At 40.0% G+C, this 16,190-nt stretch overlaps 1 protein-coding gene and 2 long non-coding RNA genes across 3 annotated transcripts in view; 2 read left to right on the forward strand and 1 right to left on the reverse strand.

The window, feature by feature from the left end:
* Positions 1-5,139: 5,139 nt before the first annotated feature.
* Positions 5,140-7,807, reverse strand: LOC129165275 (cartilage intermediate layer protein 1-like). Its single transcript, XM_054747998.2, has 8 exons — positions 7,753-7,807; positions 7,080-7,119; positions 6,785-6,867; positions 6,615-6,655; positions 6,496-6,529; positions 6,377-6,400; positions 6,088-6,286; positions 5,140-5,875 (listed from the first exon to the last, which is right to left on the reverse strand). The coding sequence occupies exons 1-8, from the start codon at positions 7,805-7,807 to the stop codon at positions 5,767-5,769; spliced, it is 585 nt and encodes a 194-aa protein (XP_054603973.2). The 3' UTR covers positions 5,140-5,766.
* Positions 7,808-8,917: 1,110 nt separating this feature from the next.
* The window catches only part of LOC139062506 (uncharacterized), a 265,098-nt gene continuing 257,825 nt past the window's right edge, over positions 8,918-16,190 (forward strand). The window contains exon 1 of the long non-coding RNA XR_011516039.1: positions 8,918-8,936. This is a non-coding gene — a long non-coding RNA (uncharacterized lncRNA). The remainder of the gene's footprint in view (positions 8,937-16,190) is intronic.
* Positions 11,107-11,740, forward strand: LOC139062509 (uncharacterized). Its single transcript, XR_011516043.1, has 3 exons — positions 11,107-11,202; positions 11,270-11,598; positions 11,675-11,740. It is a non-coding gene; the product is annotated as an uncharacterized lncRNA (long non-coding RNA).

Raw genomic sequence — 16,190 nt, forward strand, 5'->3', positions numbered from 1 at the left:
AAGAATACAAAGCTCCACCCACTCCTGCCATCATACATTGTACCTTGTGCTGACTTATGGCATTGAGTGTGAGGAAATAACAATCTTTCCACATAATCCAGTCCTCTCGGACCACTTTCTGATAACCTTTGAGTTTTTTATAACTGAGTTCTCAAGACATGAAAGTAAATTTCACTATAGTCGGTCTCTATCTGACAACGCAGTTGCGTCTTTTAAATCAACTGTTCCATCTTTACTGTCCTCAGCATCTCAGAGGAACGTAACAGAGGGCAATTTTTTCAGTTCTAGCCCCTCACAAATTGATGCCTTAGTTCATCATGTTAATTCCTCTTTACGTGTGGCATTAGATGATGTTGCCCTTTAAAAAAGAAGGTAATTAGGGACAGGAAGTTGGCTCCCTGGTTTAACTCTCATTTACGAGCCTTAAAACAAAACTCTAGGAAATTGGAGAGAACATGGCGCTCTACGTACCATGAGGAGGCCTACCTATCCTGGAAAAATAGTCTTGTGCTTTATAAAAATAAGCTTCAACAAACTAGAACTGCTTATTTTTCAGCATTAATTGAAGAGAATAAGCATAATCCTAAATTTCTTTTCAGTACAGTTGCTAAACTTACACAGAATCATAGCTCTGAGCCATCTATTCCCTTAGCCCTCAGCAGCAATGACTTCATGGGATTTTTTACAAGTAAAATTAATTCTATTAGAATCAAAATCTTTTGCATTCTGCCTAATGCGATTTCTTCTTCCTCAGTAAGTGAGGTAGCTTCAGAGATGACTGTAGAACCTCATCTGTGCTTGAACCGTTTTGATCCAGTTGAGCTTTCAGAGTTATCAAAAATATTAGCTTCATCTAAACCTTCAACTTGCATTTTGGATCCAATCCCAACCAAATTATTTAAAGATTCATTTCCTTTGGTTACTGCCCCCATTCTAGATACAATCAATCTATCCTTGGTAAATGGGTATGTACCACAAGATTTTAAGGTTGCTGTTATCAAACCTTCACTTAAGAAGCCTTCTCTGGATCCAGATGACCCAATGAATTATAGACCAATATCTAACCTTCCATTTTTATCCAAAGTCCTGGAGAAAATAGTGGCCATCCAAGTATGTCAGCATTTAAACACTAATGCTCTGTTTGAGGAATTTCAGTCTGGTTTTAGAGAGTATCACAGCACTGAATCTGCATTAATGAGAGTTACAAATGATATTCTTATGGCCTCAGATAAGACTCTTGTGTCTGTTCTAGTCTTGTTAGATCTCAGTGCTGCCTTTGACACAGTTGATCACAATGTTCTTATAGAAAGACTTGAACACATTGTAGGGATCAAAGGAACAGCGTTAGGCTGGTTTAAATCCTACCTGTCTGACAGATTTCATTTTGTAAACGTACATGAAAAATCGTCTTCATACTCCAGGGTTACTTGCGGAGTACCACAGGGTTCAGTGCTTGGACCAATTATTTTTACTATATATATATGCTCCCAATTGGTAAAATCATTAGACAGCACGGGATAAACTTCCACTGTTATGCTGACGATACTCAGCTATATTAATCCATTAACCCTGATGAACCTAATCGGTTAGGTAGATTACAGGCTTGTCTTGAGGACATAAAAAATTGGATGACTCTAAACTTTTTGCTTTTAAATCAAGACAAGCCGGAAGTTCTCATCTTTGGACCAGAAATCCAGAAAAGGAAATTGCTTAGCCAATCGCCTGACCTTAATGGCATTACATTAATCTCCGCGAACAAAGTAAGGAACCTTGGTGTTATCTTTGACCAGGACATGTCATTCAAATCCCAGGTTTCACAAGTTTGTAGGATTCCCTTTTTCCACCTTCGGAATATTGCTAAGATTAGAAGCATACTTTACAGGAGTGATGCTGAAAAACTAGTTCATGTATTTATTAAATCAAGACTGGATTACTGTAATTCATTACTCTCAGGAAGTCTACAGAATGTAGTTAAAAGTCTTCAGCTTGTCCAAAATGCTGCAGCTAGAGTTCTGATGAGAATTAAAAAGAGAGATCATATCTCTCTTGTCTTAGCTTCCCTACATTGGCTACCTGTTAAATTCAGAATAGATTTTAAGATCCTTCTTCTCACATATAAAGCTCTTAATAATCAATGTCCATCATACATCAGGAATCTGATTGTTCCATATGTTCCTAACCGAGCACTTCGCTCTCAGACTGCAGGTCTACTGGTGTTTCCAAGAATATCTAAAATTAGGATGGGAGGCAGATCTTTTAGTTATCAGGCTCCTCTCCTGTGGAACCAGCTCCCAGCTTTAGTCCGTGAGGCAGACACTTTGTCTACTTTTAAGAATAGGCTTAAAACATTTTTATTTGGTAGGGCCTATGGTTAAAATCTGATGTTAGCCTAAATCTGGACAAGTGGGGGAGTACAGGGAGGTGGAGTGTACAGTCAGTAAACACGGCTCTCCCTTGCCCTGCCTCCAACATGCCTACATCTAAATAGGATAGATTATCCAGAGTTATCTCTGTAGTTATGCTGCTATAGGCTTAGACTGCTGGAGGATACACTGACCACTTTTTACACTCAACTGCTTAATTCTACAGTCTGCTCTTTAACTGTACTATTTTGTGCAATTTCAGCTGTTAACTTTATTTTCTCTGTAAGTGTTTTTCTCCCCAGAAGAAGCTACAGTGACGTTCTGCTAAGCTGTGGTGGCCTCATGGAGGGGGCCATCGACTAGCACACTGCTGCTAACCACTTAAACATTCTCTCTCTCCTGATAATAACTTTTTGGCTTCCTTGACTTTTGATGTGTTACTACTAGTTTATCCATTTAATTATAGATCCACTAGGATAAATACAATAAAGTTTATCTTTCACCAAATAGAATATTTACTAAGACATCACAATATAACTATAGACACAGTAATTGTGTGTGTGTGTGTGTGTGTGTGTGTGTGTGTGTGTGTGTGTGTGTGTGTGTGTGTGTGTGTGTGTGTGTGTGTGTGTGTGTGTGCTCTGTCTTCTTGATCCCTAGTGAGTCGTGGAGGATGGCTGCTTAAACTGAGCCAGGATTCTCTGGAGGTTCCTTCCTGTTAAAAGGGAGTTTTCCTCTCCACTGTCGCTTTATGCTTGCTTGGTATGAGGATTGCTGTATAGTCACTGACACTAGTCAGTGACTTGATGCAATTTGCTGGGTTCCTTATATAGGAAACATTATTTCTGATTGGCTTAATGAACTGAGCTGAATTGGAATTTTTATTATGTGAAGTGCCTTGAGACGACTCTCGTGATGATTTGGCGCTATATAAATAAACTTGAATTGAATTTAATTGAAGTGGGGTTATTTGAATAGGAGAGTTCACAGACCCTTTCTCTGTGCAGAATTAAACAGAGGAGGAGTCTAGCAGGCCAGGCTAGATGGGATGGGCATCAGAAGCAAACTTTGTTTCTCCCATTAGCCAAATCTCTGGTCCTCGTTGTAGCAAGTGAAGCCTGTTTGAGTGTTGTAGCTGAAAGATAACAGAGGGTATGGAGCACAATACTGCCACAAGTACTTATTACCATTAGAAAACTATATAAACAACTTCAATTTAAATAAGTGTTTAGGATTTCTATTTGAAACATAATTTTGTGTATCTAAAATCTTTAATAATTAAATTAAAATAATTTCCTGATAGAAAGGAGGATTTAACAACTGAAGTAAAAAAAATCAATTTAAAGTGACTTTTGTTTTTATACATAAACTGCTAATGAAAGAGAAAAAGACCAGATAGTATTTTAACACAACACTGTCATGGTCTGTGTCTGTGTCTTTCCCATGTGTCTCCTGATGTCCTCCATCCCTCTCTAGATTCCCCTTTTGTGTCTCATAGCGCCCTCATGTGTCCTTTGTCTGCATCTCATTTATGTGTGTCTTCTGTTTGTAGCTCCAGCCTTTTTGTCCCCAGCTCCCTCCTGGTTTGCTTCATGTTCTCTTGGTCTCCCCACCATATCTCTATAGGTCTATTATTTCAGTTTTGAGTGTATGTGTATGTCCTTCTCCAGCTGTCTGTGTGTGTGTGTGTGTGTGTGTGCGCGTGCGTGTGTGTGTGTGTGTGTGTGTGTGTGTGTGTGTGTGTGTGTGTGTGTGTGTTCTTCCCCAGTCAGGTCCGGTGTCCTTTCCTGCTCCTCCTCCCTGATAAGCTATTGCCTTCACCTGGTTCTCAACCCACACACCTGCAACTCATCTCCCTCTCATCTTCCCAGTCTATTTAAGCCCTGTCTTGTCACTCTGTGTTTGTTGGTTCATTGAGGTTTGTACGTCAGCGTTTTTCTGGTGCTCTGTGTGAGCTTTAGTATCTCGTCTCAGTTTTTGTGCTCTAAGTGAGCTTTTGGTTTTCCTGGGATTCAGGAGTTTGGGTTTTTGCCTTCCTGCTATTTTGGATTTTTTGTTCATCCTCCTTAATAAAAGGATTTTACTTTTAAATGTTCCTGCCTCGTGTCATCTGGGGTATCTGCATCTTGGGTCCTAACCTCCTCCTAACACACAACATGACAGACACATTGGCTCCTTTGGCCAGCTGTAGAAAGTTGAGCCAGAACAGGGTTGAATCCTGAGGTTCTGCCCCAAGTGGAGGAGTTTAGTCTTGTTCACGACGAGGGGCAGATGGAGTGGGAGATCGATGGACGGATTGGTGGTAGGTCTGCAGGGATGCAGGCATTGATGATGGATGGATGGATGACAGTGTTTGTGATTTTTGCACCTTTTGGAACAAAGTCTCTAGTCTAGTCAGTCACTTCCTATGGACGGACCCAGTGAGTCGAGACGGTTGCTCACACTGATCCAGGTTCTGTTGGATGTTTCCTCCTGTTAAAAGGGAATTTTTCTCCCCACTGTTTCTACATGCTTACTTATTCACATCAATCCGCCTCAATCTTGACCTGATATGATTCTGATTTGCCTCTCAGTATCACGCTTTAACATTCCTCTTCCTGTAAACCGGCACTTTATAAATGTAAACTAGCTGAGTTCTGCTCTCCAAAAGACAACCTTTAGACCTTTCGTCTGAATAATTCGGTATTACAAAACATAACCAGCAACTTTTACTGTGTAGAATTTGTCTGCTGACCTCTGGCACTGTTCTAATGAGAACAGAACTGGATGTGGTCAAACCAGGCACAGAAGCACCACCACACACCCTCATAGGAGTTACATCTGATAAAAATACCATTATTGTGTATGGACCTTTTCAGTTTTCACTACCAATAATTAACTCACCAGAGCAGATTGTTTCCACTTTAAACCTGCATCTATTTGATGAAATTATAAATGATTAAATCACTTACTTTAAATGTGTTACAAAAGAAAAAGACAAAGACAGTTTGTGTTTGTTGATTTATTTCCTCACAGATAAAAAATACTCTTAACATTTTAGATCCCAACCCCTTCTCAATTAGTAAACAGATTAAAATAAACACATCAAAATGTAGTCAAACATGTTATAAAATAAAGAAGTACCATCATTTTCAATATAAGTATGGGTAGAATGTCACTCTGGGTTTTCGAACTTGAATATTTGACTCAAGAAGGAATTTTGCAGATGTTTGAAATCAGTTGTGACACCAGTGTCCCATGGGTCTTTAAGGGTTAAAGACAGGAAGATCACCCAAAGTCCACTCAGACTAGTTTTTAAACTGGCCACAGTAACAATCAAGCAACAGAAAAATGTTGAAGTGACAGAAAAACAATCAATTACGCAAACTTCTGATTGATTATTTTCTCTCGGGTCATTGTGGGTTTATCTAGGTTGAAAAATACAAGGACATCTGAAGCGGACCTTGTAGTCTCTGCATCGACCAAATTCCTGATCCTCATTCAGGCAAATGAAGCCTATTTGGGTATTGTAGCTGAAACACAAGACAAGATAAGTTAGTAGAAACTGCAGTTTTAATGGTCACACTATCACAGTAATTCAAAGCACGTTTTATTATGATGTACAGAATCTTTCAAATTTCCATTTTTTTTTCTTGTCCGCAATAAAATGCTTTAACAAGTTAAAGAGGTAAACTCTTCAAGACGACACCATTTAAGAAAACCTTTAGACTAATGTGTGACTCACGCATAGAATTGCTGCCCCGTGTCTTCAGCTGGGACATTCCCCACAACAGTAACGGCCTGAATGTCCACAGGTCCGGCACAGATCTCTCCTGGATTTTCCATCCTCAGGTGTTTCAGGTCCTCCCAATCACCTGTTCCATCTGGATTGTCTCGATCGTACCAGCTGGTCCAGCACATTATTGGACCAGGTGGCCATGGGACTGTTTGAGTAAAGAAACAGTTTAACCCACAACAAATACTGAATGTGCATCTTCATGGGGTTTATTTTGTTATAAATGTTCTTTTCTTACTTCCATTACTTGGTTTCACATAAGCTGTTAAACAGAAGCATAAAAATACCAGTTAGTGGTTTTGCACAGTGGGAAATGATTGTGGAAGTTCCAAAACTGAAAACTCAAGATGAACCCACCAAGCAGCAGAACTACAACAGTAGTGAGAAGCGTCTACAAAGAAACATCTTTAAAGTAAATTTGTGCAAAATTTTGTTTTCCTAAATTTTAACCTAAAACACAATTCATAATGTCTTACCAGTCTGATCATTGTTGCAGAAATCAGATGACCCCTTCCAGCTGCAGATCAAAACAATGAAATTGAAAATGAGCGTGCTTTTTCTTCTTTTTTAACTGTTAATGTTAATTCAAGGTGAATTTTACCAAAATTTAAATAAAGTTAAATAAATAAAGTTTTACTTGTTTTACCTGCAGGAGGAACTAAGCAAGAGGACTTCCCTGTTCCGTGTGGTCGTGTGTACCTCAGCCTTTTAAAAGCAACGCAGCATTCCCTGTGGCACAATTTTTTCAACACAAAAAAATGGCCCATGGTGAAAGTTTGAAACATGCTTTGCTGCATTTTTACAGATAAAAATGAAATAAGACCAGTTCCAATGGACTCCATATTTCATGTGTGTGCCAGGTGTGCATCTGAAATTATTGTAGCAATCCCACATTTTAACAAATGTTTTGTGGTTATGTAGTCTGAAGAAAACATTTTTACAGTGGAGATCTCTCTGAGTCAGGCATTAAAGCCAGGCAGCCTGTGAGATGGTAACATGCTGACTTAGAGACATATTTACAGACTTGGTTACAACCCAGTTGGTAATGTAAAGGAGGGTGTAACATACAAGACATGAAATGATTTATAAACACAGATGTTTAAAAAATATCTAAATAATGAACTCAGAAAGCCTGTGGGGAAAAATGTTTTACAACTATTACTAAAAATAACTCTGAAGAGCGAAAACACATGGGGTGTAGATTAAGGTAAAGGCTGAAAGAGATGAGCAACGCTCCACCAGAACAAAACAACCAAGAATATGAGACAATCTATACGGCAGCAGGCAACTTCAAAAATAAAAACAACTTTCTTAACTAAACTAATATTCTAAACAAAGCTAAGCTCAAGACTATTTTAAACAAACAAGTTGACAAGTAAATGGTAAATGGCCCATGTTTGTATAGTGTCTTCTTAGGGCTCTACAACCCCCCAAGGCTCTTCATTTACCCATTCACACACATGGGGGGATGAGCTACGATGTAGCCACAGCTGCCCTGGGGCACGCTGACAGAGACAAAGTTAAGTGTCTTGCCAAAGTACACAACAGCAGTATTCTCTGGTCAGAGTCGAGATCAAACCTGTAACATTTTGATAAATGGACAACCCGCTCTACCTCCTGAGCTACTGTTGCCCCTGCTGTCCAAGTGGTTATCAAAAGCATTAAACATGCAAGATCACCATTTGCCACAACGTAATCTGGGAACGTCAGCACAGACCTGAGTCCCACAAGTAAAATGAAAGTCTTGACTTTTAAAGGAGCTCCACACCCTAGCTGTCATCAGGAGAACTGGTGACAGGAGGGAGGGTTGGTGGGACATCCTCGGCCTGCCTCTTCTGTGGTGCTGATTCAGGCGGCAGCAGGTGCAGGTGCTATCCATGGTGCTGCAGAGAAACGGCAGAGTGCAATGGAAACAAGCGCTGTCCATGGTGCTGAACTCCAGCCCCGGGGATGGACAGGCAACAGCCGTAACAGAGATCCTTGCGTGCGCACGCACGCACGCACACACACACACACATACACACACTATATGTGTTTAAAAATGCTCTATAAGTTCTATTACTTCTGTAGGTGATTTGTTAAATGTGTGTGTGTGTGTGTGTGTGTGTGTGTGTGTGTGTGTGTATGTGTGTGTGTGTGTGTGTGTGTGTGTGTGTGTGTGTGTGTGTGTGTGTGTGTGTGCTGGACCTGCATATCTGGGGTTTTTACATCTGTAAAAATGTGACAAAACAAGTTGTAAACTTTCACCGTTGGCTTTTTGTGCTAAAAAAAATGTGTGCCACAGGCAGAGATGTGTTACTATATAAAGGCAGCGGTAAACACAACCAACATGTGGAACAGAGACGTCTTCTTGGTAAATTCCTTCTGGTTTTTACTGGTAGGAAAACAACATCAAAACAAAATACTCAAACCACCAAAGAAAAAAAATAAGTTCATTGATTTTTAACAGAACTTCCTAAAAATATCAATTGTGGAAAATAAATGCTCATTTTAAAAGTTTGTATTTTGGTTTGCAGCTGTGAAAACTGACCACTGATTTCTGCAGTCATGGCCAGGCTGGTAAGATGTCATTTGTGTTGTTTTTTGGGGGATACAATTTCAAAGGAAATCCAGAAATTTTTCAACATTTTCTTTTTTAAACAATTATAAACTATATAGGTGGTTCTCACTGTTGTTGCAGTTTTGCTGCTTGGTGAGTTCATCTTCAGCTTTGAAATTTCTCCAGTTATTTTCTACCATCTAAAACCACTAACTACTCTTATTTTGCTTTTGTTTTTCAGCTAGTGTCAAACCAGGAAGTAAGACAACTTCACCTAAACATTTAGAGGAATCTTATAAAGATGTGTTTCATATTACTTTCTTTGCTAAACTATTCCAGTGCCACTTCCTATGTTTTGCTGGACCCGTTGGTACAATCGGTACAATCCAGAAAAAGGTGACTATGAGGATCTGAAGACTCTGAGGAGTGAATACCCTGGAAAAATTTGTCCACACCCTGTGATCATCGAGGCTGTTACGGTTTTTGGAAACATCCCAGCGAAAGACACGGGACAGGAATTCTATGCGTGAGTCTCTGAATATTCAGCATGTTAGATCTCACGTTTATCAACCCTCTGGAGGCAGGTGTTGCAGATTTGCAACGTTAAAACAAACCTAACTGGGGTCTCATTTATCAAGCATTGCATAGAATCCTTACTAGAGAGAGAATTATAAGATACCTTTCGTCAAACTTTTTGACAGGTCTATTGTTCTTTGACCTTTTTGACCTTTCAGTCCTATTGTTCATTTGACCCTTGACCTTGCCCCCCCTTCCTATCATTAATCAAATGGACAGGTGTATTGTTCAATCTTTGCCCCCCCTTCCGTATCATTAATCAAATGGACATGTGTATTGTTAATTGTCCAGATGGCCTAGACCCCCCACGCCGCATCATCAATGGCGTATTGTTGAGCGTGTCCAGATGTCCATGATTCCCCACGTCATAGGCTAATGTGTGTAATGGCGTGTGAAGTTTCTTATTGTGTTACCCATCGGTTCCCACAGCCCCCCTCCCTTCTGAGTGTAATCCTATTGTGTATAACTCTTTAAAAGCTCAGATCTGTCCGAATGGTGAAAAGCCGAGCTCTAAGAAAAAATGATGAACCACGAGGAGATGCATGAAGCACCAAGCCACGAGGAAGAGGTGCCTACAGACATGGCTCACTGACACTTTTTGACCAGAACTAAAACTATTGTGTAAAACTTTCTGTCCAGCAGCACATCAAATTAATGGCTGTAAACACACACACACACACACACACACACACACACACACACACACACACACACACACACACACACACACACACACACACACACACACACACACACACACAAACTCTTCAGAGTGACACATTGTCTATGTCATTAATACTCTCTTTGATTTACTCAGCCATCTGGCAGATGTTCACGTTGGATTTCGTATGTTCAGTCTTAAACTTTGTGTTTAAATGTGTAAATATTTACATGCAGCTCACTGACACTTTTTGACCAGAACTAAAACTATTGTGTAAAACTCTCTGTCCAGCAGCACATCAAATTAATGGCTGTAAGCCCACACACACACACACACACACACACACACACACACACACACACACACACACACACACACACACACACACACACACACACACACACACACACACACACACACATATTGCTTCCTGCCTCAAAGAAAAGATTTGATCCTTTTTGTAGGACCTATAACAGCTGAAATAAATAAAAAGCTGTTTATGAGGTTTGTTTTTTGGGAGGGGTGGATTAGTAAAGTCTCAGAGCAGACGTACCTCTGGTCAAACCTTTAATGTCATACCTCTCAGAATAGTTAAACTAAGGCACATGCATGTCGTAAACGGATTTACACACGAGCGAAGAAGAAGAACCGATGGATATGTGTTTTGAATATAGCCTTCCTCTGCTAAAAACAACGTTCGAATTGAGACATGATGAGATTGGCTTGACAACGCAACAGATTTTTCATAAGCGATTTCAGGAAGAAATGTCCGGTACAACACCGGTCCGGTATTATTTTTTTGGATCTGCACGCACACACGCACACACGCACACACACACACACACACACACACACACACACACACACACACACACACACACACACACACACACACACACACACACACACACACACACAACTCTAAACACCCATTCAGACATTTGTCTACCTATACAACAAAGCAAATGACTATGTATTGTTTATAAACATTTTTTTTTTCGACCAATCGCAACCGTTTTCTATTCAAGATTTTTTTAAACAGCTGTATAAAATGTAAAACCGCATTTTCGGAGTCGTGATTTGAGGTGTAACGAGCTAAGATGACGGGTAAGTTTTTAACTTAAGACGCAAATCTTTTTTTCTCTTTCTGGTTTAACATCTTTATTTTCAGACGCTATTGTCATATCGGACGGCGAGTGGGAAGAAATTCCTATTGAGGAATTAACTTGTAAAACTCCGATCCCTCTCGATGATTTGTCTAAAATTAATCGTGCGGTCGAGAATCTGAGTGAGTGGATTTTATAAATATATATGTAACGTTCTTTTCTTCAGCTGAGAAATATCTCATTTTACAGAAAAGGAGGGGGTTCAACCTTACCCCGGAAGTGATAACTTTTACCCAACCACGCCTCCATCCACCAGCCGAACCGTCTTACATCCGTATCAGCCCAGCCATACCGTCAGATCACACGCGAATGCGAACGTGAAAGCTGTTCGTTACAGGAACATCACGCCACAGATGATCCTCGAAGCTGGTAAGTGATTACAAAATAGCGATTAATAAGTCAGAGATGTGTCGTTCATATTTATCGTTTTTATTCTCCAGAGCAACGGCCGACGGCCTACGCACCCCCAATATCTCAGCCCCCACCACCTCCAACCCCTTCTCATGCGCAGACGGATGGTAACGATAAAAAAACAACTGATTAATAAGTCAAAGATGACTCGTTCACATTTACCGTTGTTTTTTATCCTTTCAGAACAACATCCGACAGCCGCTTCAATATCTCCGCCCACACCTCCTCCTCCTCCTCCCCCTTCTCCTGCACAGGGTAAGAGATATATAAAAAGGTGGTTATTTACTTCAAAGATGATTCGTTCATATTTTTCATTATTTTTATTCTTTCAGAACAATCCGACAACGACTCTGAAACCGCTGAACGTGGTCCTGAGCAGCCAGCCGGTAAGCTGTTTCACAAAACCGCTCTGCAGAGTATATTAAATTTTGAAGTAAAAAAGATGATGTTTTTTATCCTTTCAGAACAACCCACGACCGACGAAGAGAACGCCCCACCTCCTGCACCTGTACAGAGTAAGTTAAATTTATATATATAATTTATTAAAAGCTCGTTCATTTTATTTATTTTTATTTATTTTTTCATCAGAAAAACGGTTAAAGAAGAAGAAGCGGGGCAGATTTACGCCATTGCAGAGATTAAACAGGATGAAGCTTGGGTACTTGCTCCTGCAAGTGAATTCCGGCCTGGTCGAAGTGGTCCAACAAGTGCTGGCTCTGTAAAAGGATGACGCAGATTTTTTTCTTCATTTTTAGTAGGTTTTTAATGTCTTTTGTATCATGAGTGAAAATTGGTTTGATGACCTTTCAGATTTGTTTGAAGTAGATGATGAATTAAACGTAGATTTGTTAGATCGAATTTTAGATAATGAAACCCCCCCTCTTCATCCATCCTGCGAAAATCTGTTAACTGACTGGTTTGATTTAAGCGAACTGAGTGAAGTAGATGAATTAGCTTCAGATAGTGAGATCTTAGACGATATTTTAGCATCCCAAGCCGTTTCAAACGAGGTCGATCAAATTCTAGCAAATTCAGATCCGCCTTCATCAGAAGCTGTAGATGAAATTTTGAGACAAATAGAACACCAGCAGCGCGTAAACGAGATCGATCAAATACTAGCAAATTCAGATGAGCCTTCATCAGAAGCTGTAGATGAAATTTTGAGACAAATAGAACACCGGCAGATCGGAGGGAGCGTAAACGCAGCTTTTAACCAGCGTGAAATTAGAGAGAGAGTGTCTTTTCAAGCAATCAACGACCCAGCCGAGTTTTATATTAATCTGATGGAAATATTAAACAGGTTTGCTGAAAGAGGAAGCCAGATCGCGCGTCCCAACGATAGAGTCCAGTTTGAAATTAATACTTTGCACACGACGCACCACGTTAATTTTAATTATGACGGATCAAATATGTTAAATCAGCTTCAGTATTTACTGGATCTGTTAGTCCAATCAAATGAAGCATTAGAGGCCGACAACGAATTTAATTTCAGACTGCAAGTGATAAATAATCCGTCCGGCGGCGGAAAACGAACAATCGAAACCATTCTGGATCACGAATTAGTCAATAAAAAACGAAACCATCTCATTTGCCCTCCAGAGGCCAATCAGCCGTTGTGTTTTGCGCTAAGCATAGCCGGACTGTTAAATCCCTCAGCGAGAGATACAGAATTATTGAATGTGGCTAAAAATATTCATCAACAGGCAGGGCTTCAGGAGCAATCAACCGTTTCATTTAGCGACGTGATTCGATTTGAAAATATTGTTCAAAGAAAAATAATCATTTTTTACAGATCCGACAGAATCATTTCTAAATTTGAAACAGATTTTAGCGATCGATCAAATCCGTTGTTCATTTTGCTAATGAATCAACATTATTACGGCATAAAAAATATTAAAGGTTTCTTAGGAGCCAAATATTTTTGTTCATGGTGCTTTTCCGCTTATAATAACATGAACGGACATCATTGTAAATGGTTCTGTCGCGTGTGTAATACCGATTTATGCAAACGGACAGAAACGTCTCTCATCACATGTTCTGATTGTAATCGAATATGCCAAAATGTGATATGTTTTCAAACTCACAAAACACCTGTTTTAAGGCCTCAAGCAAACAGGTTAGTTTCTCCTTGCGAAATGTTTAAAAAATGCACCATTTGTAAACAAAATTATTACATCGCCATGGGTGGAAATGGCTCACAGCACGTTTGCTCAGCGACCAAATGCATCGTTTGCAAACAGTCGGTGGTCACGGATGATCATCGCTGTTTTATTCAGCTTGAAAAAAAAGATGACGGTTTAACGGAAAAGGTTATTTATTACGACACTGAAACGTTTACGGATCAGAACGGTGTGCATACACCTTTTTTAATCTGTGCAAAATCCGATTCAGGCGACGTTTGGGAGAAATTTGGTTTAGATTGCATTAAAGATTTTATTATGCAGATGCGTCGTCCTAAATTCAGCAATTATACATTTGTTGCACACAATGCGCGCGGATTTGATGCTTATATAATTTTGAGAGCTATGTGTCAATTAAAAATTGTTCCCAAAAATATACTCATGCAAGGCTGTAAAATCCTGAGTTTTCACGATCCAGATTTCGGGTTGAGATTCATTGATTCCTTAAGTTTTCTCATGATGAAATTAGCTAACCTTCCAGCTGCTTTGGGCTTTACAGATAAAACTAAAGGTTATTTTCCTCACAGATTTTCATCGATTGAACATCTGAATTATAAAGGGCCTTATCCAGATGTCAGCCATTATGGGTTTGAACAAATGTCTCCGGAGCATAAAAAAATATTTTTAGAATGGTACACCGATGTGTCTAAACAGCAGCTGTTTGATTTCAGAAAGGAGGCCGTGTTTTATTGTAGAAACGATGTAGAAATTCTGCGTAAAGCATGCGGTATTTTCAGAGAGGAGTTTTTTAATGAAACTGGTATCGACCCGCTGAAATCTGTCACGATCGCTTCAGCTTGCATGCGCGTGTTTAGATCAAAATTCCTAAAACCAGACACATTAGCCATTCCTTGTCCGCTCGGCTATCGACCGCAACAAAAACCATTTTCAAGTTCAAGCATCGTGTGGCTGGAATGGGTTTCACGCAGTCAAAATGTAGACATTCAACACGCTTTAACACCTTTGGGGGAGTATAAAGTGGGAGATTTTTATCTCGACGGATATGCTGTGATTTCAGGCGTCGAACAAGGGTTTGAGTATATGGGTTGTTTTTTCCACGGCTGTCCAAAATGTTTCTTACAGTCATCCATATGTCCTCTGAGAAAAATCACTTTTGGTGAAATTTATGACAAAACCGTCGAAAAGCTTCAGTCGTTGGAAACTGTGCATCGATTAAAAATGAATGTCATTTGGGAACATGATTGGCAGGAGATGGTAAAAACTGATCCGGACGTGAAACAGTTTGTCTCAAGATTTGACCCACCGCCAGCTCCTCTCTCACCTCGTGAAGCCCTGTATGGAGGAAGAACTTGTCCGGTTCAGCTGAGGCATTCGGCTCAGAGCGGTGAAAAAATCCACTATGTGGATTTTACGAGCCTGTACCCTTATGTAAACGCCACACAGACTTATCCCATAGGCCATCCCAAAATTCATGTTAAAAATTTCAGAGATCCAAGTCACTATTTTGGCTTGATTAAAGCTGTCGTTTTGCCACCCAGAAAACTGTTTTTCCCTGTTCTGCCTTTTAAAACATTCAAAGGTAAACTTGTTTTTACACTATGTCGCACATGCGCTGAAATGAATAATCAATCTGATTCTTGTTCACACAGCGTGTCTCAACGTGCTTTGACGGGGGTTTGGGTGAGTGTAGAGTTCAATTACGCTTTGGAGTCAGGTTACCGTCTGGTGAAAATGATTGAAGTCTGGGATTTTGAGAAAAGCAGTAAAGATGTGTTCGCAGGTTACATTAACACGTTTTTGAAGCAGAAACAACAAGCGTCTGGTTTTCCTGAAGGATTGATTGACGATGACTCGAAAAGAAAATACATTCAGGACTACAAACTTCATCAGGGAATACAATTAGATGAGTCTAAGATTCAGCACAATCCTGCTAAGCGTGCCATTTCAAAATTATGTCTCAATTCACTCTGGGGAAAGTTTGGTCAAAGAGATGATCTTGTACAAACCACATTTGTTCAAAAACCTGATGAATTTTTTGACATTCTGTTTTCAGGGAAACACAAAGTTAAATTCTTCAGTTTTGTCGCTTCAGGAGCCGTTCTGGTGCAGCACAGTTTGACAGAAAAATGCCTAACAACTCCTGGCAGAAGCAACAACATATTTATCGCCGCTTTCACCACAACTTATGCCAGATTGAAATTATTAAATGCGTTGAACAAACTGGGAAATCGCGTCATTTATTATGATACAGATTCTATAATTTATTCTGTCAAAGAGAATGAGTGTGTTTTACCAACAGGACCGCTGCTGGGGGATTTAACCGATGAACTGCACGGCGATTCCATCACAGAATTTGCTTCATCCGGTCCAAAAACGTATGCTTACAAAACCCGGGACCGCCAGCAGGTGGTGCTAAAGGCTAAGGGTATCACACAGTCATTCATTTCATCTGATCACATCAATTTTGACAGCTTAGCGCTGCTGGTTGAGGGGTACGTGGCTGGAGAAAGGGGAAGATTTTTGCAAACTCGGCAGGAGATTGTCAAGAGGGATAAAAA

Source organism: Nothobranchius furzeri, chromosome 2, assembly GCF_043380555.1.
Source record: "Nothobranchius furzeri strain GRZ-AD chromosome 2, NfurGRZ-RIMD1, whole genome shotgun sequence".
Classification (NCBI taxonomy): domain Eukaryota; kingdom Metazoa; phylum Chordata; class Actinopteri; order Cyprinodontiformes; family Nothobranchiidae; genus Nothobranchius; species Nothobranchius furzeri.